The sequence below is a fragment of the Nelumbo nucifera genome, chromosome 5, assembly GCF_055504915.1.
Source record: "Nelumbo nucifera cultivar China Antique chromosome 5, China Antique-T2T, whole genome shotgun sequence".
Lineage (NCBI taxonomy): Eukaryota > Viridiplantae > Streptophyta > Magnoliopsida > Proteales > Nelumbonaceae > Nelumbo > Nelumbo nucifera.
In genome coordinates, this window is record NC_142653.1 from 77007515 (window position 1) to 77034036 (window position 26522).

The window sequence follows — 26522 nt, forward strand, 5'->3', positions numbered from 1 at the left end:
AAACATCCCTTATAGTTTGCAATTAATTTATTTTATCAACCTTCTATTAGATGAAAGTGGAAAATGACAGTTTTAACCCTAACATTTATTCAAATAAATTTACTCGAAAGAAACAAAAAACAAAAATTCCACTTTTGCCCTTAGTAAAACATAGACATTCTATTTTTCTCTATTTAGTCAATTTTATTTTCTATACAAAAATATGTTAGGGGTACTTTTGGAATAAAAAAACCATGGACCGTATCCTTGAACATTTTCCACTCAGCTAGGGTACTTTTTGGAATAAATAACCATGGGTCCATGCCCTTGAACATTTTCCACTTAGTTTAGGTGATCATGTTATTTTAAAATGGCAAAACAAATAGTTCTTAATGAAAGGTCGATTAAGTAAGTAGGTTGCAAGATATAAGGGGTGTTTTAGTAAAATGCAAACTATAGAGTATGTTTAAGTAAATATGTGAAACTATAGGGAGTGTTCTAGTAACTGACCCTTAAAAAAGGAAAGTATTGAGCATCACAAAATAATGAAATGTCATATTTATAAATAATCTTGTCATTCTCTTTTATAAGAGTAAGCATCATGGATTTTCCAAAGACTTGTTTTCTTCATCTAAAGATTCCCAATCACTTTACAATTTGACAAATCTAAATATATTTTCTAAAAATTAACTTTTTGATCCATTACATTTTGATTGTACTTCTAATAAGAAAGCAAACTTTAAGTTGATGCTGACAAAATTGTGAAGCTACTAAAACTCTATAACTTTAATTTAAAATTTTAATTAATCCTATATATTCTAACTTCTAAATCAGTCAATACTCAATTCTATATGCAATGGTTGAGACAAGTTCATTCCAAGTCAGATTCTTTTTTGAGTTAATTTTAACTTTTATATTCTATTTAGATCATTAATAAAAATAATTCTTTATTTATCAAAAAAAATAAAAATAATTCTTATTAATCACACTTACTTCGTGTAATATGATAACTATATAATATTATAGATGGCCTATTTTTTTACAAAATTCCTGTATTTTTTGTATCTTTATCTACTTTTAATTTTTTTATTATTTAATTATGACATTATGGCTTCACTCATTTGACTCGGACAACTGAACCATTAATCCTCCATCACCCAAAGAAAAAAACTATTTCGTTTCCAAATAATTTTAAATTTTGTATTTCATTTCATCATTAATAAAAATAGTTCTATTTTAGCAATAATTATTTTAAAATAATGAATATATGATATTAAAAATGTGTCCAATTTTTCTAGATTTTTGTGTCTTTTATCTATTTTTTAAATTGTATTGTTTAATTATGGTATAATTGATTAACTCATTTGACCTAGACTATTGAAACACCAACTCACTATCAAATGGGAAAACAGTTTAACAGCAAAAAAGGAATGGCAAAAAGAGAATAAGGAATATCTAGGACGACAAACCAAAAATCATTAGGGCACCCCGAATTTTGATTAAGCAGAAAAGCAACAACTGATGACTGGTTATCACATTCTATGTCAACATTTTAACAATCCAAACCTATGGGTGCTCATAAAAGCTGAAAAACCAAGAAAATCGAACTAAATCGAACAAAAAAAGCTGGTTAATTGAACTGATTGATTTGGTTTCGGTTCGATATTTTAAAAAATGAAGGATTGATTCGATTTTTTATTAACTAAAAAGCAACAGTTAATTGAACAGACCTATATATATCTATATATATATATATACTATATTTATAATTATCTATTTATAATATATATTATAAGTATAAAAAAACCGAAGAGCCAAAGAACTGAACTGGTCAAAAATCAAAACCAATCAACCAGTTTACTGATTAATTCAGTTCTGTTTCGGTTCAAGGATTTTTAAAACCACTACTACCAATTCAATTTCAAAAAATACCCCAAACCTAGATGCAGATACACCTTCCTTGACAGCAAAAACTTTAGCTTGCAAGGGCGAAGAAAGCTTGACATTTTCCTAATTTTGCACCAATAAAATTCCCATTCCAGTCACAAGCTACTACACCAAAAGAGGCTAAAGCTTGAATCTTTGAAACCACCATCCACATTGGTTTTAAACCTAGAATAAGAGAGGTCTGATCCATGTACCCAAAGAATTAGAAACATCTGTTTTACTACCTAAGAACACAAAAGTGCAAATCTAACAGTCCGAGGTAAATGACAAAACACAATAGCATAACCAATTGGCTCTTCCTTGCACTGACAAAGCTAACAAGAACCATGGTTTTTAAAACCAACCCCGAGACCAAACCGGTCAGGGGTCCGATTACTGGGTCGAACAGTCCAACTGTTTGAACCGAACGATCGGCCTGTTCTGACAAAAAATAAAAAATTTTAAAAAATAAAAAACGGTCAAAACCGTTTGAACAGTTAACCGCCCGGATCAGCGGTTTGTTGACCAAAATCAACAGTTTTTGAAGAAAATTCGGTTTTGGGAAAGACCAAAACTGGTCACCTAACCGGTTCCTAGTTTTTCCAGTCCGACCATCCGGTTCAGTCCAGTTTTGAAAACCATGACAAGAACTATCATTTATCAGGGGGACGGATTAGCTGGAGACAAAAACATACACACCTGGCTGAATTACTTATCACGATTGAACACGCCAGTGTTCAGTACATCTGGATCCCAAATGGGGCCCACAATGAGCACTGGTGTGTTCAACCGTGATAAGTAGTTAAGCCAAGTGTGTATAATTTTGTCTCCAATTCATCCAAACTGCATTTATCATCCCTTTTTGACAAGAAATGAATTTACAGTTACAACTTCATTACAACCTCTACTACTCTCATGGTTTAGTAAATAGACAATAACTTATTCGACTATTTAAAGAATTACTTAAATACTCGTTAATTTTTATGATAATTGGCATGGCCAGAAAACATTAATGAAAAATAGCAAATGTTGAATTTGCCCTCGATTTATCTTAAAATTTTTAAAATAAAACCCAATTAACTTCAATGGAGAATAGGTCTCCCCACATGTTAGGTGCATCTTCTGGTACATGTGAAATTATTGAATTTAATGAAGAATCAGATTCAGTTCAGTGTTCTCCAAGAACTTACCTTTCAAGCTCAGTCGTTGAAGGGTTTTAGAGAGGTCCGTCAACTCCGTACACGTTGGACGTTGTAGTTTCAAATGCTATGATTTCTATGTATGGAAGTTGATGCTTGGAATCGGTAGCATATGCTCATGACAGAGTTTTTTTATGAAAACAGAAATACAGATAGCTTTTTCAGTGCAAGAAGAACGCCAAAAAGGAGGAGAAGGAGATTCAAATGGAGGCTGAGAAGGTGATGAAATGGGTTAAGCAAGCATCATCAAGGATGAATGTTTCTTTAACTGAAAAAGTGATAGATGAACCCAGGTGATGAGTTGAGATGCATTATGAGTTGAGTTCAAATCAGCCCCCACAATGCACATCCCCACCATGTATTGGGAACATCTCCCGATGATACTGCCCCCCACAACGTCCCACAGCCCATACCCGCCATGTATTGGGAACATCCATCGGGAGATGTTCCCCAATACACGACGGGGATGTGCTGTGGGGGGCTGATTCGGTCTTGAGTTGAGTTCGTGATTCACATGGAGATTAGAAGTCTAACATCAACCCAAAAATCTCCACAGTTAGCTTTGTTCATTAAGCTGTGTTTGGTTGCAATGCAAATAAATTTGTACTGATGCAAAATTATGATAATGCAAATGATTTGAGTGTAAATTTTAATCTATTTTTATTTCAATTTTATTTTTTTTGTTTGATTGCAGTACAAATGTAGTAAATTAAGACATAAAACAGAATAAAGTAAACCCAAAACAAAATTAAATGAAAATTTACATTTTTTTCATTTGCACTCCCATGCATTTGTATTAAAGCAAATTAAATTGCACTGCAACCAAACAGCCTTATGATTCTTGAATGAGGATTGATAGGAAAGATAGGGAGATGCCCTGAAAACATAAATGTCACTCAAGCTGTATGCCCTGAAAACAAGTAGTGGTATAACAAAACATCACAAATTAAGGTCTAATTAAGTCTTGGACCCACCTAGGTGGATATGGACAAACAATTCAGACTTTTTTAGACCTTTTCTAGCTAGCATATGTGCGACACTATTACAAGATCTATTTACATGATTAAAAAAGATAGTTAAGTCATCAGTCAGTAATTTGATATCCATCCACAGAAAGTTTGTGTCCAAAGCCATATCAAAGTTTCCTGTCTTCAAAGCCCTGCACCAGAGTTTGGCAATCAGATTCCATTGATATATCTTCTTCCTTGTACATAGTCAAAACTTCTAAACTGTTGAGAATCGCCATCGCTTCAGCTTTGATGGGAGATAAAGCTGTTGATTTGCCAAAAACTGCTGCTATCACTATTCCATCAGCATTCCTTAGTATTGCACCAAAACCTGAATTCCCAGGACACAAAACCTCCCATCTACATTCATCTTAAGTTTCCTTGCTTCTGGTCATTTGCAAAAAGTAATATGCTGATTTCTAAGGTTTGGATGTTGAAGAGAAGAATCTCGCAATTCTGTTTGAAAAATCATCACTCTCTCTCTCTCCACATACTGCTTGGTAAAAGATAAAAAATCCATTGGTATAGGCATATTGGATTATTGGATTTTGATTGTCAATATTCGTCGATATATATACTTTTTTATGTAGTGCTAGTACTAGATCTAGATGGAGAAGGTTTTGTTTTCCGCTTGTCCTTCTAGCCCAGGTCTTACTAGTATGTACATATTTGTAGTACTTACATGTTTGTGAGTGTGGACCTGAATTAATGTAAATATCTATCTATCTATCTATCTATCTATCTATCTATCTATCTATCTATCTATCTATCTATCTATAGCAAGAGGGTTCACAATTCCATGTCATCTTGCTTTTTCTTGCTCTATTACCCCAATTCTACATTCTCCTTGACTCTCTCTCCTCTCCCCCTTCCCACCACTCCCAATTTACCATCTCAGCACCCTCTTTCTTCATTCCTCTCCCTTCCCATTGGGTTTTCTCACTCCCCCAACTCACATTTCTCACTTTTTATAACAATTTAGCTTCTCTCCTTAATTAGCTCAATATATGTTTTATCCCCTCCTTTACTTCCATCTCTAATTACCCTCTATTCTCTTCACTTTCCCATAAAAAAATAGGTCCATAATTTATTAAGATTTGGTTTTTCAAATCAATCAATATAGACGGATTTCAAGCAAAGAGAGGGGAATAAGGGGAATTCAATGTTTCCTATATATATTCATGGTATCTTCTATTATTATTAAATAATTTATTCTTAAATAATAACTTATTGTTAAATAAGTCAATAGTTATGAAAATTATTAAAAATTTCTGGAAAATATTCTACCAAAAATTATGAAATAATTATTTTAGAAATAATTCATTATTTAACAAAAATTAATAAACAATCCATTATTTAATATTTTTTTGTTATTAATAAATGTTCAAAATTTCAATGTTTAGTGTAATTTACATTAACCATTGTAATTTAATAAATTCTCATTAAATTTTTACAATAATAATTATTGATAAAAGATATTACTAATTAGCGTAATTTACTAATGTCTATAAAATCAATAATTATAGTTAACAATTTTCAAGTAATTTAAGGAAACTCTTTAACTAATAATCCATAATTATTTTTTAAATAAGTAATTAAAAAACTAAGAAATTAATCTATGAAAAAAATATTCTCCAAAACTATTTAAATAATAATACATTACTATTGAACTAAATTAATTATTAAAAAGTTTAGGAAAATTAAATTAGGAAATTAATCTATCAAAAAATTATTTCATAATTATTTAAACAACAACTCCTTATTATTATTTCAATAAATAATTTATAAGGAAATTTAGGAAATTATTAAGTCTATCCACACCGATCTAGACCACTTGGTTAACTTCGATCATACCTGGTTTTACATTAATTAACAACAAATTGTTTACTTTTAATTAAAAATAATGTAATTTATCATAATTACATTAATTTACTATAATTACATTTACTTTGATTAATAGTAAATAATTTACATTAATTTATTGTTATTTAATTTACTATTAGTTAATTAGTTATAGAAAATTATTAGAATTGTAGGGATGGCATTTTTCCCTATAAAACTGGGGCCCTACCTTACCCCACCGCAAACGAGGCAAATTTTCTCAAATCTTAAACGAATAGGGAAAAGACGGGATGGGGACACAAAAAATAATTTTGCACCAAATTAGGGATGGGGTTTACATATAATTCCCCAAACCCGATGGTAAATTAGTAAAATATTTGTAAATTAATATTGATTTTTAAAATATCTCTAAGTTTTCCTCATATTCTTATAACCCTAGGATTCAATAATTTCAATTATAAAATACCCCCAAATTGTCATAATCCAATTCCTAAAATACTCCCCAATTCCCACAATCCTATTTGTAAAATATCCATAAATTAGATTTTTTTAGGTGGCTGCCTTAGGGTTGGGAATATTTGGGGATTCCCCATCCTCAATGGGGAATGTGTGCTTTACCCCATACCCACCCCACCACTAGGGTTGGGGCGAGGATGGAGTAGAGTGCTTTGACTTATGGGGGCGAGGGACAAGGAGGGTGCCCCATCCCACACATTGCATGCCCCCCGCTAGTTAATGTACATATAGTAAATCTATTCAAAATTAGGGGTGGATTAGAGTTGAGCCAAGCCAAATATTTGATTATTTGAGCTTGGCTCACCAAAAATCTATGAGGCTCAAGCTCGATTTGAGCTAGAGACTTGAGTTCGAATTTGGTTTGGCTCAAAAGCTCATATGTTCAAATTTGGTTGGCTTGAGCTTGAACGTGAGCCAAGTTTCCCATAAAAGTAAAAATTATACATATATAAAATTATATATTTTTTATTTTATATACAAACATTTAAGAATTATAAAAACTATCATATATATATAATAAAAATTATTTATTAATATATATATATATATATATTTATATATTAGGCTTATACTCGACTTAAAGCTCGATTTAGACTTAGCTGAATCAAGCTTTTCATTAACTTGAATAGTTCCATTCGTTTCCACCCCTACTCAAAATATATATAATAATGCAAATACATAATATCTATCTTTACTATAAGATGAGTACTTTGCCTTGATTTTCATGCAAATTATAAATTTAAAGCCCTTTCTCCAGTTTTGATAAATCCTAGCCTAGTTTCCAGGCCCAAGCCAATCTAAATCCAAGCCCAACCTTTTGGCAAGCTCCCGTTGGGACCCCATAAGTTGCATATCTAATCGAGACAGGATATTTCGAGTTCGGATCTGCTCCTCACTAGCGCGCCTCACATCGACTTCACGGCACGTTTCGGCCGTGCACCTGAAACATCTCGGACTTGTAAATATCTAATACATGGAAAGATGTTTCAGATGCACAGATGAAACGTTCTGTGAGGTCGGTGTGCGGCGCGATTTGTTAGGAGGAGATCCGAGCTCGGATATTTCAGTCTGGTGATAGTGCTAGCGATTGATACGCTTTAAGCAACGGATATTTCGTTGTTTTCAATTAAATTTGAAAATACAACTGCGATTATGTGGGTTTCTCTTTGCTGTTGTAAATACAAAAAATATTGAAATCTTTTATGAAATAATTTCTTATTTGTTGTTGTTCTTCTTTTGGGGGACTTCACGGAAGAGAGGAAGATATGTCTGTAATTGCAGTATCATCTTACGCAGTGTCTATCAAATCATCCTCTATCTTCCATTCCAAGCCTTTCAAATGGAGCTTATTCCTTCAGCAGAGCAATTCTGCTCTCCATTTTAGGCGAAATCCAAGTTTCTCATCTTTAAAAGCATCAGATAACGGATTTGTAGTTGTGGAAGACGATCTGCATGCCTTGTTGGAGGTAATTTCATGATCTGAAGTCTTAAGTGAATGTTTTAAAATGATGGATTCGTTTTGTTCTCAACAGAATTCTCTGCTTATCAACCACGTGTCCTATATTTTGAGCTTCTGAATGCTTTACTGTAACGGGTTTGTTCATATTGTCATTTTTACTCGTCATTCTGCATGCCTTGTTGGAGGTAATTTCATGATCTGAAGTCTTAAGTGAATGCTTTACTGTATGCTCATTGTTGTTGTTGTTCTTCTTATTGTTGTTATTTTGCATTTTAGATTAAATAAAATCTTTCACTGTTTCTCAACCCTGATGAACTAGTATCTCTTTATGTGCTGGATGATGAAGCATTTGACGGCCATAAGCAATTGAAAGAAGAACAAGATGGGTGTGGGGTGTGGTCTTTAGCCTTTTGAATTATCTCTATTTTTCTATACTTGAGTAAAAGCTAAGAAAGGAAAGAATTATGAATCCCAAGGATTTTGATTAGAAATTTATGTCTAATCATTTTCTGCAAAATTCTTATATTATTGTTTGATTATTATGTTAATGATTTTGGAAACACAGTCTCTTAATTTTATTGAGTCCTTGATTAAATATTTCATCATTAATTTATTTAGTCTTGGTGCCATCTCTCTATTCAGTGGCAGCTTGTATTATTTCCTCTATTCTGTTAATATTATGAAAGTAAATTGCCTATGTCATATTATTATTTTACAAACATAACCTTAGTCTTATTTTTGTTCTAATTATTGTTATCCCTTATTTCTTATTCATTTGTTAAAATTTCCCTGTGAACTATCTTATGTTATTGTTTATAGAACTACTGGGAATTTCTCTTAGTAGTTTATATTTATGGATCAGAGCAAATTATCCAAACATTGCAGTGAAATATATTGGTGCTCAACTGTTCCCCTGCTGTATCTATAGCACTACTTTATGTTTTCTTCACAGTTTGATGTTTCTGTATCGACTAGCCATAAAGACATTGTAGTGAAACATGTTGGTGCTCTACTATGCCTCAAACCAATCTTGCTTCAATTATTACCAGTTAAACATGCCCCTAGTTGCAGAATAATAGGTTGACCATTCTACCACAAATTGTTTTATCTCACTAAACATTTAAACCATTTTACAGTTACATATGGATGATAAGATCAAGAGTGTGCTGGTATGTACAGAATCCGTAACTACATGGCTGCTTTCAGAACATTCTCATTGTCAGATGCTAATTGGCCTTTGGGATAATCTAACTAATAACTAAAGAATGCTTCTAAGTATGCAGGAGAGAACTGAGGGATTACTTTAGCAACTCATGGTTCTTGACCTTCTTAAAATCTGTGGTTAGTGGTGCATTTAAACATGGCCTAGTTACTATTACTTTGTCATAGTTTTCAAGGCATCTAGACGATTCTGGGCGACACTGGGGTGCCTAGTCGCCTAGTTGCCTAGGTGATAAAAATTTTATAATATAAAAATCTAACTTTTGGCTAGTTCCCTAGTTTTATATACCATTCAGCATGCATATTAATTGAAAAAACAGCAATTCTCTTTATTAAGAACATTAAATTTCCTCTAAAAATGTGGCAAATCATCACACCTAAAAGATAAAAATCTTTTACATATATTAATTTCATTATTTTAAAAAATAATATTGCTATAAGAAGGATTTAATAGAGAAATTTCATATCAATTAGCAGCTAAAGAAGGTTAACTTTATATGATAAATATTCAAGATGGAAAATAAAATAGAAAAAACAAGGATGGAGTTTCTTTTTTTTTTTATTTAATTAGAAAGAGAGAATAGAGAAAAACAGAACCTCTTTATAATTCTACTCTTTCTTTCTTTCTTTCTTTCTTTCTTTCTTTCTTTCTTTCTTTTTCTCTCCTCAAAACCCTTTGATCTTTTAAATTTCAATAGTAAAACATTAAAACTAATTATATTGATATATATAGCATATAATAAAATGTAGGGAAAAATGCGATATATATAGCATATATATATAGCATATATTATATTGATATATATAGCATATATATAGCATATATATATGCACTATAGCATATATATAGTGCCACTTTGGTCCCCAAACTTTAAAATGCGACAATTCAGTACCCGAACTTTTAAAATGTGACAACCCAATACCTGCCATTAATCAGCAGTTAACCTGCCGTTAATGACATTTGAAAAGGACACAAACGTCCTTCAAGTGTCATTTAATTTTCTTTATCAACCATCTAAACGTTGACAAAAAATTAACAGTCCCAAATCCTTGCTTCTTCCATTCAAGAAAGTTGGGGTTACGTTTGAGTGGGCATTCTAGTGACCCCAACTTTCTTGAATAGAAGAGGCAAGGATTTGGGACTATTAATTTTTTTGATAAAGAAAAATAGATGACACTTGAAGGGCATTTGTGTCTTTTTAAAATGTCACTTAACAGCTGATTAACAGCTGATTAACAGCTAGTTAACGGCAGGTACTGGATTATCACATTTTGAAAGTTCGGGTATTGAATTGTCACATTTTAAAGTTCGGAGACCAAAGTGACACTAGACCCAAAATACAGGGTACTAATTGGGAATTTTCCCTAAAATGTATAAACACATACATTAATAAGATACAACAATATAAATGATATTATAAAAGGTGTCCGCCTTGTCATTTTTGTCACCTAGGTAGGCACTTAGTCACCTAGGTGGGTGCCCAGTCATCTAGAAGGGTGCCTAGTTGCTAAAAGTCAAGGGGTTTGGACAAGGCACCCAGCCAAGGGCGCCTGGTTGCTTAGGTGACACCTTGACAACTATGCTATTCATGGTTTGCAGTATGCCACTGTTTACTCCAGTTTTTTGTTCCTAATTTTCAAGTATCTTGCCATGAAACATGGTTTTTGTTTTTATTTTTCTGGTTGTCACTTGAGAAGTAGCATTGATTATATATCCTTTTCAGTTTTCACTAATTCATGTTTACATTATACTAAATCAACTAAGGCATCCATCTTGTCCATTTTGCAGATTCTGCCACAAGATTTGCATGAGAATCTTTGCAATGAACCCAAAAGATCTCAACTTTTAGAGGTGATTCTACAGGGAAATGCTCATCATTTAGTTTTCTGTAAAATTCCTGCAGTGGTGCATCACTATAGAGTTTAATGTCCTCTAACATCATCTATGCCACTCAGAAAAATGACGAGTTGTTTACTACACATAAGTAACCTTCTGCTTATCAATAGGTTATATTGGATTTGGGTCGCTTGCCAGAAGCACGTTACTTGGGTGAATGTGGTGGGCAATATTTAAGGAGTACAGAGGTAAAGGTCTGAACTCACGTGGCAAATACATTTATTTGTTTCTCCTTTCTATTGTTAAACCTTTATAAATAAGTCAGGAACTCTAAGTCATTCATTTCTCCCTCAATTGAATCTACCATTATGTTTTTTATTTTTTTCTTTATTTCCTTTTATGTACCCTCATGTCAACTTCTGAATTATTTTCGTTCCACAGATCTTATTACTTAACCATAATATCTTTTAGCTTAGGTATCAATGCAAGAATTAGAAGAAGCTCAAAATGCTGTTGGAGAATTTGGAGGGGACAACAGAGCTGGCATTGAGGGTACCCTGCACAGGATCTCTGCAATTAGAAGCCGGAAAGGGTTGATTGTAGGTTTGACATGCAGAGTTGGACGGGCAGTTAGTGGTCATATCGACATGGTCCGCGATCTTCTTCAATATAGGGAAAGCATCTTATTTCTTGGGCGGTGAGTATTCTTATATTCACACTGAACAAAAGTCTCATAATAGAAAAAAGTGCCATGATTAAAATGTTTTTGCAGAAAATACCAATGCTACTAAGAAATAAACTCATCTAACTCCCTAATGTGTTAATTTCATTTTTGTTCCATATATGCACTGTTCTTTTTTTTCCTCCATCTTTGTCCACTTGATCCTTTTCTTATTTTGTTTTGTTTTTTTTTTTTTCATTTTTGATTTGGGTGTGGGGGTGTAATCACAGGTTGTTCCTGATCCCTACCTAGAAGAGAACCTTGAGACTTATGTAAGAAACATACCAACACCTTCAGATGCCTCATGTCAAGAACATGTTTTCATGCATTAACTGGATTAGGGATCTCATCACAAGACTGAGTCAAAAAGCAAATTTAACGTCTATTTGAAGTTTTATTTACATTGAGAAGCTTCTAACAGTTAGAAAATTTATTGAGGGTATCCTGGTGCATAAGGCCCCTGCAATTGCAGGGCCTTGGGAGAGACAGATGATACAGCCTTACCCCTGTAGATACACTGAAAGGCTGTTTCCAAGATTTGAGCCTTGGTCACATTGGAGTAACCCAACCTTTGCGCCAAGGCCCACCTTCTCTTAGAAGATTTATGAGGGTTAACTATTTTTTTCTAAAGCACTTAATGCTTTGTAACCTTTGTTTTCTATGATCAATAACTGAAAACTTTATTGATTGAAGTAAAGAATGATATTAATTGATTAAAATAAAACTTTGTAGCCTTTGTTTATATGATGATTAATTCATAGATGCATGCTACTTATGTAAAGTTATAGTTCTTTTGTGCATAGTTCTATACTTTATCTCATCCTAGTTCATGCTTTTTCTTGGAAGAATGAGATCTCATTTGGGTTAAGCCTGATACCTCAAGGCTTAGACCTTGTGCACTGAAAGATCCTAGTGCCTTGCCTCATTCCTCAATGTATTTTGAAGAGAAAATCTGATGTCAGATTTAATGGAGAAAAAAACAAACTCATTATCCTTAATACTTAGGGGCCATTTTATAACAATTGAAGTGTCTGAACTAAAAGGCTTATTGCTTTGTCTTTCGGTGGACAGAGTAGTTATATAATAAAATATATGTGAAGTTGTTTTAATTGATAAAACTATTGAAGGCTTAAATGTGAAATTAAGTTAATGGACAAATACCTTAGAAACAAGAGGTTTTAAAATAAGTATGATTAAAACAGTATATATGCTATGTAAGTTTAATGATAATAGGAGTGCAAATCAGGGTACACTTGGGTTTGAAGTTCAAGAGCTAACTCAATGTGACCTACCTTGGTTTGATAATTCATAACAAGGGAGAGATTGAGGAGGATGTCTTCCATAGAATTAGAGCAGGATGGGCAAAATGGAGTGGTGCATCTAGAGTCTTATGTATTGGTGAATACCACTTAGATTGAAAGGAAAATTCAATAAAACAATTGTAAAACCAGCTATGCTGTATGGAGCAAAGTGTTGAGCAGTCAAAATACAACATGTCCAAAAAATGGGTGTGGTAGAAATGCGTATGTTGAGATGGATGAGTGGAAAGATTAGAAAGGATAGAACCAGAAGAAGTCATTTGAAGGAACTGGAAGTAGCTCCAATAATGAGAGAAAGTAGACTAAGATGGCTTTATCATGGGAGAGCACCTACAGCACCCGTAAGAAGCAATATGTTACAAGTGTAGAGACAAAGAAGCAATATGTCACCTTGACAACTATGGTTAGGATACAGCTTAGATGATGATGATTATGATGATAGGTATAGTATTCAAATAAACATTACATTCAATCATTGCAGAGCTGAGTACCCACTTATGGCTTGTCCACTAAAATCAATGCATTAAGTCATTCAGTTCACCCACTTCAGCTATTATCTAATGGCCCCTTATACATTGACTGGAATCCTTTAATTCTTTTAAGACACAATCAGACAATATTATCTGATTGTGTCCATGAGCCATCTTATTTGTAGCTTTGAGTGTTAGAGTATAGTTATAACATTAGCATCATATAAAATGCTTCCAATTTATTCTACTCTCATGTATCTTTTTCCTATATTTTACTTTTCTAATTAATAGGGTTTTATCCAGTCTTTCATTTATAAGTTCAGTAAGGGTGAGAAGCTGAAGGCTTTCTATTTATCTATAACTCATGATGTCTTTGTATTAGAAGACAAGATTGAATATTCATCTTCATTTATGAATATTCTCCAATATCTTCTCTACAGTTTTTCTTTTCTTTTCCTTTTTTCATTGGATGAATTGCTTTCACTTTCATTGCTGTGGTTCCAGAAATCAACATTAGTCTTCTTAATCTTAATGGTATCATCCATCTGATATCCATGTAGTAAGAACACAATTATTGCTGTCCTTTATTCCAACTTACCTATTAATATCCCTTGTATAGTTTTTTAAAATTAATAATTATTTTTTCTAAATTTTTATAAAACTTGTATATATACATATTCTTTTTTCACCTCCTGTTTATGTACCGGTCTTTGCATGTGCCCTAGATGTATATGGCCTAACTAGTAATCTATGAGAAAACTAAATATTGTCCATGCCTAATTTTTCTTTAGTTTTAGCAGGTTAGTGTTACATCTGAATCTCTAATTTTGTGCAGTGCAAAATTTTTTTTAGAATTCCCCCTCATTTTCTTATTTCGCTGTCCTTTTATTACAGGACACCATTCATCAATTTAGTTAAGTGTCAACTCTCAAGTTTCATTTTCATATGTTCAATAGATAGGGAATTCTTGGTGTTTTCCATCCCAAAGTTGTTCACTTACAAATTATTCTTTTGTCTTACTTTTGGACTAAATGGAGTTTTTGAAGTTCTTAATTTTTACAGAGTCTCAATATTAGATGACCTGTTTGATAAAATTTCCCAGCTAGTCCTACATCATTGACACCTCATATTGATCCTAGGCACAAAATCCTGCCCTAATTGGAGAATTCTTTATGTGCATTACCAATAATGAGGGGCCTTAGAGGTGGAGGAATTATTCTGATGATGATATGGAAAATCAATGAAAGAGTGCAACATAGGCATGAATTCTAAGATCATTGTTGTAATAGAAGTAAAAGTGCTTCAAGGTGCTTTAATATCTATAATACCCGGATACCTGTAGAAGGGTGCCATACTATGTTGGATACTTCAATCTTTAGTGTAAATTTCATGTCCAATACCTTTGTAGAGAGATTGGGCCGAATGGGCCCTAGTATCTGTTTTATGTTTAAGCCTAGTTACTATTTGTTTTGTATGTTAATGTGCCTGTTAATCTCTTTTTTAAATTCTTTTAAGTTCTTGCTTAGCTGGTCTCCCACTTAAGGGTAGACTTGTAATTAGCCTAGTTAATGAAGATTAATAAAAGACTAGTGAAGGGAGAGAGGAGGTTGTCAAAATCTCTTCTCCTTCCTCTTCTTCTTCTTCTCCATCTTCTTCTTTTGTTTTGCTGTATTCCTCTTTTCTCTCTCATTCTTTTCTGTTTTAATCAAATTCTTTATATCAGATTTGAAGGTCAGATTTGCATCTTGGTATTAGAGAAGGTTTTCCACTTTTCTTTTTTCCTTTCTTTTTTCTCATACGCCTTTCGATTAGAAGACCAGAAGAGCGTATGGAGAGATGAGTTCTTGATAAATCAGAGTACCATTTGCCTAGTTGGTAGAGGGTTTGGAGAGTTAGAATCTGGTCAAAATTTGCCAAGAAGTGAAGCTGTAATTTTTCTTCCCAAAACCCTTGCTGACTAGAGAGTTTTCTAGTTACAGGTCAAGGAGAAGGATTGGGTGTGGTGCTCAGGGGTTGGGAGGTATATTTTGATCCTTAGAAGTGTGCGGTTGAGATTTGAAGGAGGTTGGGAAGCTCTGGTAGGACTGGCTACCTCTTCTCTCTTCCTCCTCGACAACCAGATGCAATGAAACCCTAGTTTTCAAGTCTCTGAGTACTGTACTGACCTCAGTTAGTGAAGGGATGGGAGATCCATCATATGGATGGCCGAACCCTGCAGGAAGGTTGGGTGAAATTTCAAAAATTTCTTTACTCCCATCCGGGAATCCTATTCCCAATTTAGAAAATTGCATTTTCAAGATTCGTTCTTGTGACCAAACTGGACCAAATCTGAAACCAAAATAAGGGAGGGATATACCTGATACGGAATCTACGCAAGAATGCTCCTTCCAACATAGGTGTTCACGCCCAAAGAGAGTACCAAATCCTCCCTCCACTGAAGATGACCCAACTTAGGGTGAGGCAGGATCAGCAGGTAGTTCTTCACCAAGAACTAGTGATTCTTCAACAAGAATCGAATGGGGCAGTGTGCACATCTTCTAAGTTGTTTCTTCTGGCAAGAAACAATTTCAAGATCAAATCTTGATCCAATCCAAGACCTGGAGATCGAACAGGGTGGGGCGGCAAGAGCAAGAAGAAAAAGAGCAGAAGGCATGAGCAGTCTAAGTGTGTTGTCTTCTCTCTGTATTCAGCGAATGTGTCTTTGGAGGTTCGCCCTGCTCTCTTATTTATAGCCTTAAAGAGAAAACTTCCTAATACCTTTAGGAGTTTCCTAATCCAAATCTTTTATTTGGATCTGGACTCTTTAAGTGATAAGGATAATCCCTTATCTTATCTGTAGATAAAGATCAGCTTTCCTAATCAAATTAGGAGTTCCTTTGATCCAAATCTTTATTTGGATCTGGACTCTTTAAGTGGATAAGGATAATCCCTTATCTTATCTGCTGATCCAAATCCCAGATCCGCTCCTATTTAATTAATCTAATTAACCCAGTTCGAAATGGGCTTTTAGGCCCATTAAGCTTTCAAGCTCACTTCCACTTTAATGCTGGCTAGCTTGGCTCTCTTTGTATGGCGTGGGACCCTATCATTGATCTACACATCATCCACACGGGTTAAGCCTAGCTTCTGTTACAAGGCCTGGCCAAATTCACTGTTGAATATAGTGAACCCCTGAATCCATCACTATGGGCTCTTAATGGGCCCAACATTTACACTAAATGGTCCTTGGGTCCAGCCATCTTATGAAGGCCCAAGGACTGTGGGCAGATGCAAGATTAGCCCATCAGGTATAACCCTCAATGGTCTTACACTTCACCTCTCAACCCATAACGATCAAACACTGCCCGACAAGAGAGGACATCTCTCTCGGCTGCAAGGTGCAGTGCTGCACTCTCTACTCACATGGATCCCAGGAATTAAAACCTTTTGCAAACATTTTGAAACCATAATCTATATATGTATATCTCTATATAAATATATTTTGCAAAATAAATTTCAACGGTTGAAATCGATTGCCGGTAGTTTAGGTTTCCATCAGAGAGAGTGCATCACTGAGCATTCACTTTGTCCGACAAAGGGGTTGATCATGTCACTATGATCACCCACTCAGATGAATTCTCGGACTGTCCCAACATACCCGGGTTTTGACCCCCTCTAAGGATCTCAATGATTGGCATATCAAAGACAGCCCAATCCGACACCTAGTGCAGTATCATAATCAAGTCTAGGGGTCAGGTGTAACATTCCAGTTTTTCCCATCTATCTCCAAGATTCAGGGCAATATTGGAATTTTGGTCCGGTTCAGGGTTTCAAGAAAACCCACACTGCATGTACCTCAGGTCTCACCCTGGCAGCTGAGACAAGCCACCCTAACCAACTTGGTGGTACATCAGTGTCAGCCTTGGCAGGATAAATCTCCCCAGATCTATCCAACGGCTGTGAAGATTCTAAACTAACACGAGTCTCATATGTGTATTACACAGAAACACACCATAATATCATGAATCAAATATGTACTTTATTCATTTACAATAAATGTCATAATGTACATCATGCTGATTGGAGCTAAGGGCATACATTGTCTAATAGTTAGGTCTATAAAGACTGAAAAACTAGTTCTTTTATTTATTTTTTGATCAATGGAGCAATACGGAAGTGAAATGAAGCAGATGCCGGTATGCAGGGTTAGTTCGATAGATTCCCTTTTGACTGGAGTGACCACAATTAAACTAGATGGAACCAATTATCTAGCTTGGGCACAGTCTATAAGGATTTTTGTTTGCAGTAGAGGTAAACTAGGGTATCTCACAAGTAGTAAGGTGAAACCTACAGAGACGGACCTTACATTTGAGAAATGGATGCATGAGAACTACACAGTGATTGGATGGTTGGTTAACTCTATGCAGCCCCATATAAGTCAGCATTACCTCTGGATGACTTCAACCAAGGAAATTTGGGACAATGTTACAAAAACATATTCACAGAAGTTAAATGTTGTTATAGCCTATAAGTTGAAGAGTGATGTAAACAATCTGAGATTGGGGGGAGAAAAGTGTAGCTGTTTACTACTCCATGTTGAAGTCACTATGGTAGGAAATTGATGTTATGGAGACGGTGGTATGGGAGAGTACTAAGGATGCAGAGACCTTTAGAAAACTGGTGGAACGAAACAAGGTATTTGAGTTTCTTACAGGACTCGACCTTGGGTTCGACATTACTAGGCAGAACATTCTGGCCAAAGGTGAGGTCACCCTTGCTCAAGCATATGCTATGGTAAATAGTGAAGAGAGTAGGCGGCAAGTACAGTTATAGGGACCACCTACAAAACATTTTGCACATGCTGGAATAAAGCTGAAGGGTCCAATTGAAAAGAAAGAAGTGATATATGAATACTGCAAGAAACTGAGGCATACTAAGGATACATGTTGGAAACTTCATCCAGATCTTCTCCCGGATAGGTTTTGGAACAACAACAATAACAACATTTTTAAGAAGAATGGTCAGACTAAGAAGCCTAAGAATGCTAATGTCGTCATAGTCTCAACAATAAAGGAAGGGTTTGAAAAGTATGGGAGATTACTTAGCCACTTGGAGACCACTGTCTCAACATCCAACCCCTTAGGCAACACCTCACCATCCACATTTGCTCACTCAGGTACTCGTGTTTTTGCAAATCATGCTATTGTTTCAGGTAATCATAAAATCCCTTGGATTATTGATTCTAGTGCATCAGACCATATGACCACTGGACCAGTTTATCTAACCTCTTTTGTTCATATCAGCTCCTCTCCAGTAGAGAGAAGATATCCCTTGCTAATGGGTCTCTTGCTCCCATCTCTGGCAATGGGGATATCAAGGCCCTTGACACTCTTGTCTTATCTTCTGTTCTTCATGTCCCCAAGCTTAATACCAATCTTTTATCTATTAGTAGCTTGACTAAATCCATGAACTATAGCATAACCTTTTCTCCTATTCATTGTGTTTTTCAGGACTTGAAATCTCAGAGGATGATTGGGAGTGGCCATGAGGCGAATGGGATATACTTGCTAGACACACCTGATAGGAGTCTTGGACCACCTAATGGAGTAGACTTGGAATCTCTTTTGTCAGAGTCTATTGATAGTCATGTTATGTCATTTATGGTTTGGTCATTTACCTTTTTCTACTTTGAGTCACTTGTTTCTCGATATGTTTAAGGGAATGTCTTTATCGAGTCTTCATTGTAAGTCATGTGAACTTGCAAAGCATCGTAGATTTCGAGGAGGCATCTTCAATATCACCTTGACTTTAGTGGAGTCAATCTCAATTCTTCGGTGTCGAACAATGAATCAGAGAAATTTTCCTGATGTTACCCCAAATGCACATTTCAAAGGATTCATTTTGAGTTGATGTTTTCGAAGTCTTTCGGAGATTCTTCTTAGATTGCCTATATGATGGCTTCTTTTTCTGGTTTTCACAACCATATCATCAACTATCACTCTATAGTGTTATGCAACATGTCATTAAATATGACTATCATGGCCTGTTGGTAGATTGCCCCTGCATTTTTTAAATCGAAGGGAATTACTATGTAATAGTATATCCCTTTTGGGGTACAAAAAGCAATAAGGTCTTCATCCTCCGGGGTCATTTTAATTTGATTATAACCCAAAAAGCCATCCATGAAGGATAACGCTTGTTGTAGCATCAACTAATAATTCCGTGATAGGTAGTGGAAACTCATCTTTAGGACAAGCTTCATTAAGATCCCTACAATCTATACATATGCATATTTGTCCATTTTTTTTTAACAGGAACAATATTAGCCAACCAAATGATATTTAACTTCCTTAATAAAGCCAACATTTATTAATTTATCAACCTCAACCTCAATTTGCACTATAAGCTCAGGCCTAAAGCAGCATTGAGCTTGTTTATAGGACATTTATCCTTAGATATTGCTAACCTATGTACAACTATTTTAGGATCAAGTCCTGACATATCCTGATACCCCCAAGCGAACACATCCTTGTATTCTCGGAGTTATACTTCATATGCCTTAAATTCTTCTTCAGTAAGTGAAGCACTATCAAAGATGGGCTTGGGGCCTTCAACAGTACCGAGGTTGATTTCACTAAGATTATCTTAAATTTCTTAACCCCCATCTTCAAGCTTTAGTGGAGCTAGCTGAATGTCTCTGATTTCTTTAGCTGCTTGATCCACATCAAGAAGATCAGTTAACTGAGGAGCTTCTTCAAGAGGCTCTACCTATTCAAAATTTGTAAAATTAAGGTGCATATTTTGATTTTGTGATTTTGTATATCCAGAAGATTCTGGAATAAGACTCATACCTTGACCTTGAAGATCTATATTCTGATTTCCTTAAATGGAGATGTGGTTAACTTCAACCTTGGACTCTCCATCCTTGTCAAGTTTTTAATGATGATTTCTGGTCGCTTTTCTTTTTTTATGATTTTTTGGGATAGAAATGTGGGTCTGTTGAATACAAAAACTCGCTTCTTTAGCTCATCATCCTTCAAGCCTTTGAGTCGTTTGAGCACAGAAACTCATGGCTTTAATTCACTTAGGCTAAGTATAGCCTTTTCTCAATCTGTAAAGATCGGTGTCTCTGAAGTTGATGTCTCATCACTACATGTAAGATTGTCGATGCCTTTATTTGCGAAAGATAATGGCTTAAATTTGCAAAAGACAATCCTTTTATTCCTTCTATTCCTGTCTTGAAATGAAGTTGACACAATCAATTGAGTTTGAGGAATAGATTGATCAATCCTCCTCAATGGGAAAGTGTAACTTGTTGTAAGCGTTGACATCACGACGCTTTGTAATGATGTAAGAGTCTTTTCCCCCAGCCTTCTTTGACTCTTTGGAATATACCTAAAGATGGCTTTAGGTTTTGAGTCAATTTGACAACCTTGTTTCTTTTTTACTTCACTTTGAGGAAGCCTAGTAATCTTGACTTTTGGGGTCACCGACGAAGCCTTATCTATTGCTGACTTTAATTGTGCATTTATTTTGTCTCTCATGGCTTCAGGTGTAGATATATTAGAAGCTTTGTAGAACTTAGCATTTGCATAGTGAACCTGTCCCCTTAGAATGGATCAACAACTTTCTTTTCCTCTCCATCCCTGCTGAATTTAAAACATTGGTGAAGCGTAGATGGAACTACTCCATATGCATGCATCCAAGAGCATCCTAGAAGGACATTGCATGAGGTACTTGCATCAATGACATGGAATAGAGCATCTGAATATAATTCTCCAATCTTAACTTTTAAAGCAATGGTTCCCATTGCTTTTTGCCCTTCTTGATTGAACCCTTGAATAGTGAGATATGAAGGAGATAGTTGGCAGGGTGTCATACCATAATTAACAAAGTTTTCAAGGGTAGGAGATTTACTGTGAATCCACAATCAAGTAACACTCAGTTAATGGATGTATCCCCTGCTATGCCTGACACATATAATGGACAATTGTGATATTCCATCCCAAGTTGAAGATCTTCATCATCAAAAGAAATGCAGGCCATACATGAGGCACATACATTAGGGGAATTGGGTTGTATTTCAACTTGACTAACTTCATTCCTGAATTGTTTAGGATTTAGTAATGCTTGAATGGGGAAAGATGAAGGGCATCATAAACACTTAAAAATGCAGGGATACATTTTAAGTGAGCCAGAATATCATACTTAATAAGTAATCGGGATTCCCGCACTGCCTTTTGAACATGAGGCTGAACTCTTATTGGTATATCCGTTTTAGGGTCTCTTGCCTTACTTTGTCCATCTACTTTTAATTCCTCCTCATTCTCTTTGGATCCTTCCTCTTCAATTTCCGTTTGCTCATTTGGATCATTGTCATCTTCATTTGCCTTCTTGTTTGAAGATGATTTTTGTGGAGGAACATGACGTCAGATGTATTGCAGGGTGATTTGGTCCACTTCCTTTTCATTCGCTTGTATCTCTTCTTATTTGTAAGATACCATATAGCATGGCGTTATTGGGGCTATTTCCACTTTTTCTAAGCCTTCATTGAGTATTTCTTTTGGCATATACTCTTTTAGAGTAATAGGAAATCTCAAGGGCTGCTCATATTCATTCTCTGAAACCATTAGAGATTTCTTCTTGGCTTTTCTTCTTCTTGGAATTTTTTGACCCCTGAACTTAATGCCTGGAGATGGAGAGATTTCTATTTTTAAGGGTTCAATTATCCCTTTTGGCTTTTTGTTGACCACTGTCTTCCAACTTTCTTCCTCTTTTGATGTGGAGAAATCATTGAAACACAAAATGCTTGGCTCATTCATCAATTCATACAAAGAGGGACTATTTGGATTTTCTTCTTCTACAAGGGATATATTGTTTGCAGCTACAGTAGTTTCTTTTGTAAGAGATTCTGCTATTTCAATTTCCTCTTTATCTATCATTTTTTGAATGATATCTCTAAGGACAAAACGCTCTTTTAAGGGATGACTGACCATTCTATGATAGGGACAATATTTTGGATCTTTTGTCTTATTGACATCACCTGGCCGTTTTGGTTCTAGCAATTTAATAGCTTTTGTTGAAAATGGTCTTCAAAAATCCCTTCTACATCCTCATTGTTGAATGAGTATTTCTTTTCCCTCCTTAAGTGAGTTATGGATGGTTCTTCACTTGAGTCAAGAATTGGGTAGTTTCCTAATTCTAATAAAAAGACCATTTACCCAATGTTGTTTTGGGAGGGGTGCACTGGATACAGACCTGACCTTTGGCATCTTTCACATAAAGTGGCTGTGCTCTTAGATTAGAAATAAGGTTGTTCTAAGTAATCAGCGTGCTTGTTTTACAAATATGGATGTTTTTCGTAGAGAAATATTATTATTCAACGTTCACTTCAATTTCCATGCTCTATGATTGTGAATGATCTTTAGCAGATTGCTATTGTAAAGAAGTTTATAATTTTCTTCTTTAATCATTATTTATCAATTGCTACTTATAACTTTCTGCTCTTTTATTTTTCTATTTGACAATCTCTACTTCCATTACTTGTACGAACTTTAAAATACAAAAAATGTACCTGTTTATTGTGCACTAAACTGCTTTTGCCTACCACTCAAAAACCTTTGTCCGCAATTTCTTTACTTCTGAATTTGACTGTAATAGGCCTGGGGTAGGCAAGACTACTGTCATGCGGGAAATTGCACGTGCATTAGCAGATGAGCTTCACAAACGAGTGGTGTGTTAAGCATTGGATTATGAATAATCTCCTTTCCTAACTGTTATAAATTTACCAAACACATCATCGAATTGTACTGATGGTTTGGACAGGTAATTGTTGACACTAGCAATGAAATAGGAGGGGATGGTGATGTTCCACATGCTGCAATTGGTGGTGCACGAAGAATGCAGGTTCCAGAACCATCCATGCAACACAAAGTCATGATTGAAGCAATAGAGAATCACATGCCAGAGGTAATAATTGTTGATGAGATTGGCACTGAGGCAGAGGCACTTGCTTGTCGTTCAATTGCAGAAAGAGGAGTCATGCTCATTGGTACAGCTCATGGGGAGCGACTTGAGAACATAATAAAGAACCATACACTTTGTGATCTGGTTTGTTTATTTTTCCGTTTCTGTCTTCTTTATTTTTTACATTGTTCTCCAAACAATATTTTCTACTTTTTTCTTGCCATGTTTTTATTTGTTTTTTTTTACCTTTTATTTTGGATTCATATACAACATCTGGGCATCACAAAATGAGAGTTCTCCAAGCCCAATTATGAATTTTATTTAGAGATGCTGGTTGACAATATCTCAATGAACCAATTTCCTTTTTTTATCAGCAACAGAAAATTTCATTGATTTAAAAAATGATTTTTTTAAAATACAAAGTGTGCAAAGCACCCTTCTTTTGTCATAGGCTAGGACTAGTTACCTCATCCACAATCAATGAACCAATTGTCTTTCCTGTGAATCTTTATTCACTAATGTTAGGACATAGTAGTTCTGCCCCTGGTTTCAGTGAGCCATGTTGAAAAGTTACTGAATATTTTTCCCATGTCTTTTTGTCCAAAATTTCAGAATTAGTTATGTAAGAATATTTTGGAATAATTAACATAAATTTTGAAACGTTTCAAAATAACCAAAATTTCCATTAACAAGTTTTGGTTTTCAGTTGGCCTTAATGGTCATTCAAGGTATTTATTTTGGATTTTCAACTATCGCATTTGTCCAAGGGGCCAAAATAGCCAAATTTTCATTCTTTAAAAACCTTAATAAAGGATTAACTTTCATGTATTTGATGTGATAAATATGGATTCCAGTAAGTAGTAACTTAGCCTCAAAAGATGAGGCTAGAAAAGACTGTCCATGTCAACAGTCCTAACTCAGGATATATTTTTAATTACGGGAATTTGTGGACTGCAAATAGTGATCAACCATCAGAGTTAAAGCTTGACTGTGTAGACCCCACATATTGAGTTGCCCAAGTGTCTAGTATTTTTGGTTCATGTCTCATTTGTTTTGGTTTAAGCATGACTTATTTATAGTTGTGTCTTTGATTTACAGAAAGAGGGCCAATTTTACCTTTTTGGTTTACTATTTCAATGTAAGGGTATTTTAGGGGATAAAATTAGTAGATTTTAATGTCGCTAATTAGTCTCACTGAAGCAAGGGAGTTACCTTAGAAGTTTTGTAGGCTTTATGGGAAATTATATTCTCCTAAAGTTAGTGTCCAGACTGTTTGCCTTACAAATGTTGTTCTATTATCTGGTTTATTCAATAAATCTCTGAAGTTATTCTAATTTTCTCTATAGCTGACTGCTATAGGGAGGGTTATCTATCTTAACTTCTGCGTTCTTTTTTTGGTAAATAACTTTTGTGTTCTTAGATTGATTTCTAGTAAGTAGTTCTTTTATAAGTTTTCTGTTTTAGAGAATTTTTTGTTGTTGAGAAGACTTTATGATTCTGCAAACTTATTAACACATAATAATTCACCATTCATTAACATCACTTATATGAAAATACATTATCATGTTATGTGCTCAATTTCAATCTCTGTACCTTATTGTCATGATGTCTGAAACGGACAAATGTGGGTTTCTTGGACTAGTTACATAGACTAATCTGAAATACTAGGTGATTATAAACATCACTACTATTTCTAGTTCAGTTGAAAAGCCTTCTTATGTGTTTATTTTTTTCTCTACCATGCTTCATGGACCCTTCTAGTGTTTGGGTTCTTTTTTCTATTCCAACTATGCATCTGTATTTCTTTCTAGACATGTGCTTCCAGGTGTGAAATTAATATACAGAAATCTAGTCACTGGTCGAAAGCTTCTTGCTTGGATCAGATCTCAGTCCTTTTACTCTGAATAAAGCTTGAATAATGTTTTATCATAAAAGAAAAAATCAAGTTGATTTGGTTCTTAATCTTAACTTTGCTTGCTATAGACTGAGGTGGATTTTCTTCGACTTGATAAGACAATTAGATGCTGAATTTAGCCTGTTAATTTGGATAACATATAAATTTTGATATTGTTCCTCGTGCAAAATATCCAGATAGGTGGAGTAGAAACTGTTACTCTAGGAGATGAGGAAGCCCGAGCAAGACGTTGCCAGAAAAGCATACTCGAGAGGAAAGCTCCTCCAACATTTCCTTTTCTGATTGAGATGAGGGAAAGGCATTACTGGGTTACTCATCGTGTATGTTGTACAGACTGTTCTTTTCTTTGTTGTTCTCATTATTTTCCTATCACAAGTCAGAAACTTATGTAAAAACCCATGGAAGCATTCTATGTGACATAACATCAGCAAAAGAATCAGTTGTCTAAAAGAAACATGTCATCCTCTGAGTCCAACCTGTGTCTATGGCAGACATACTGGAGTTGTTGAAAGGAGCTCTTTTGGGGATGATTTGACCCAATTAGGTTTATGTAATTTACCCATACTTATATGCACCAGTTGATTTGCTTATGTTTAGGTATAGATTGGTTTGTTTGGATCTGATTGGGTTGATTTTGGACTTCAAGATCATTGATATGAACTGAAGCATGATGTTGTCTAACATATATCTGCACCAGTTCCTGTTCCCATCCTAATGTCTACATTCAGAATGATCTATTGCAGTTTCAATAAGCTATTCAATAAGCTATTCTTGTGACAATCTATGGGCCGAGTTCAGCCAACTACATGAAAATGGTACTTGGGAGGTGGTGGATTTGCCTGAAGGGAAGGATCCAGTTGGATGCAAGTGGGTTTTTACCATTAAATACAGGGCAGATGGGACTATTGAGAGGTACAAGGCCAGACTTGTTGCAAAGGGCTACACACAGACATATGGGATTGACTATCTGGAGACTTTTGCCCCTGTTGCTAAGATGACATCTGTGAGGGTTCTTTTATCTCTGGCAGCTCATTTTGATTGGCCTCTCTATCAGTTAGATGTAAAGAATGCATTTCTGAATGGTGACTTATATGAGGAGGTCTACATGTGTCTTCCTCCAGGAATGTATGGAAAAGATATGCAAGGAAAGGTATGTAAACTGAAGA

General features: G+C 34.9%; 1 protein-coding gene across 2 annotated transcripts in view; it reads left to right on the forward strand.

Annotated features, from left to right (window-relative positions):
• The first annotated feature begins 7629 nt into the window (after window positions 1–7629).
• LOC104593920 (P-loop containing nucleoside triphosphate hydrolases superfamily protein) overlaps window positions 7630–26522 on the forward strand; it is a 28415-nt gene continuing 9522 nt past the window's right edge. Inside the window, exons 1-7 of one of the 2 annotated variants that reach the window (XM_010254014.3) lie at window positions 7630–7935; window positions 10939–11001; window positions 11157–11234; window positions 11463–11683; window positions 23136–23208; window positions 23301–23585; window positions 25533–25676. In XM_010254014.3, coding sequence (XP_010252316.1) covers window positions 7735–7935; window positions 10939–11001; window positions 11157–11234; window positions 11463–11683; window positions 23136–23208; window positions 23301–23585; window positions 25533–25676 — 1065 coding nt within the window. In that variant the 5' untranslated portion in view covers window positions 7630–7734. The remainder of the gene's footprint in view (window positions 7936–10938; window positions 11002–11156; window positions 11235–11462; window positions 11684–23135; window positions 23209–23300; window positions 23586–25532; window positions 25677–26522) is intronic. The other variant, XM_010254015.3, reaches the window with a different exon arrangement.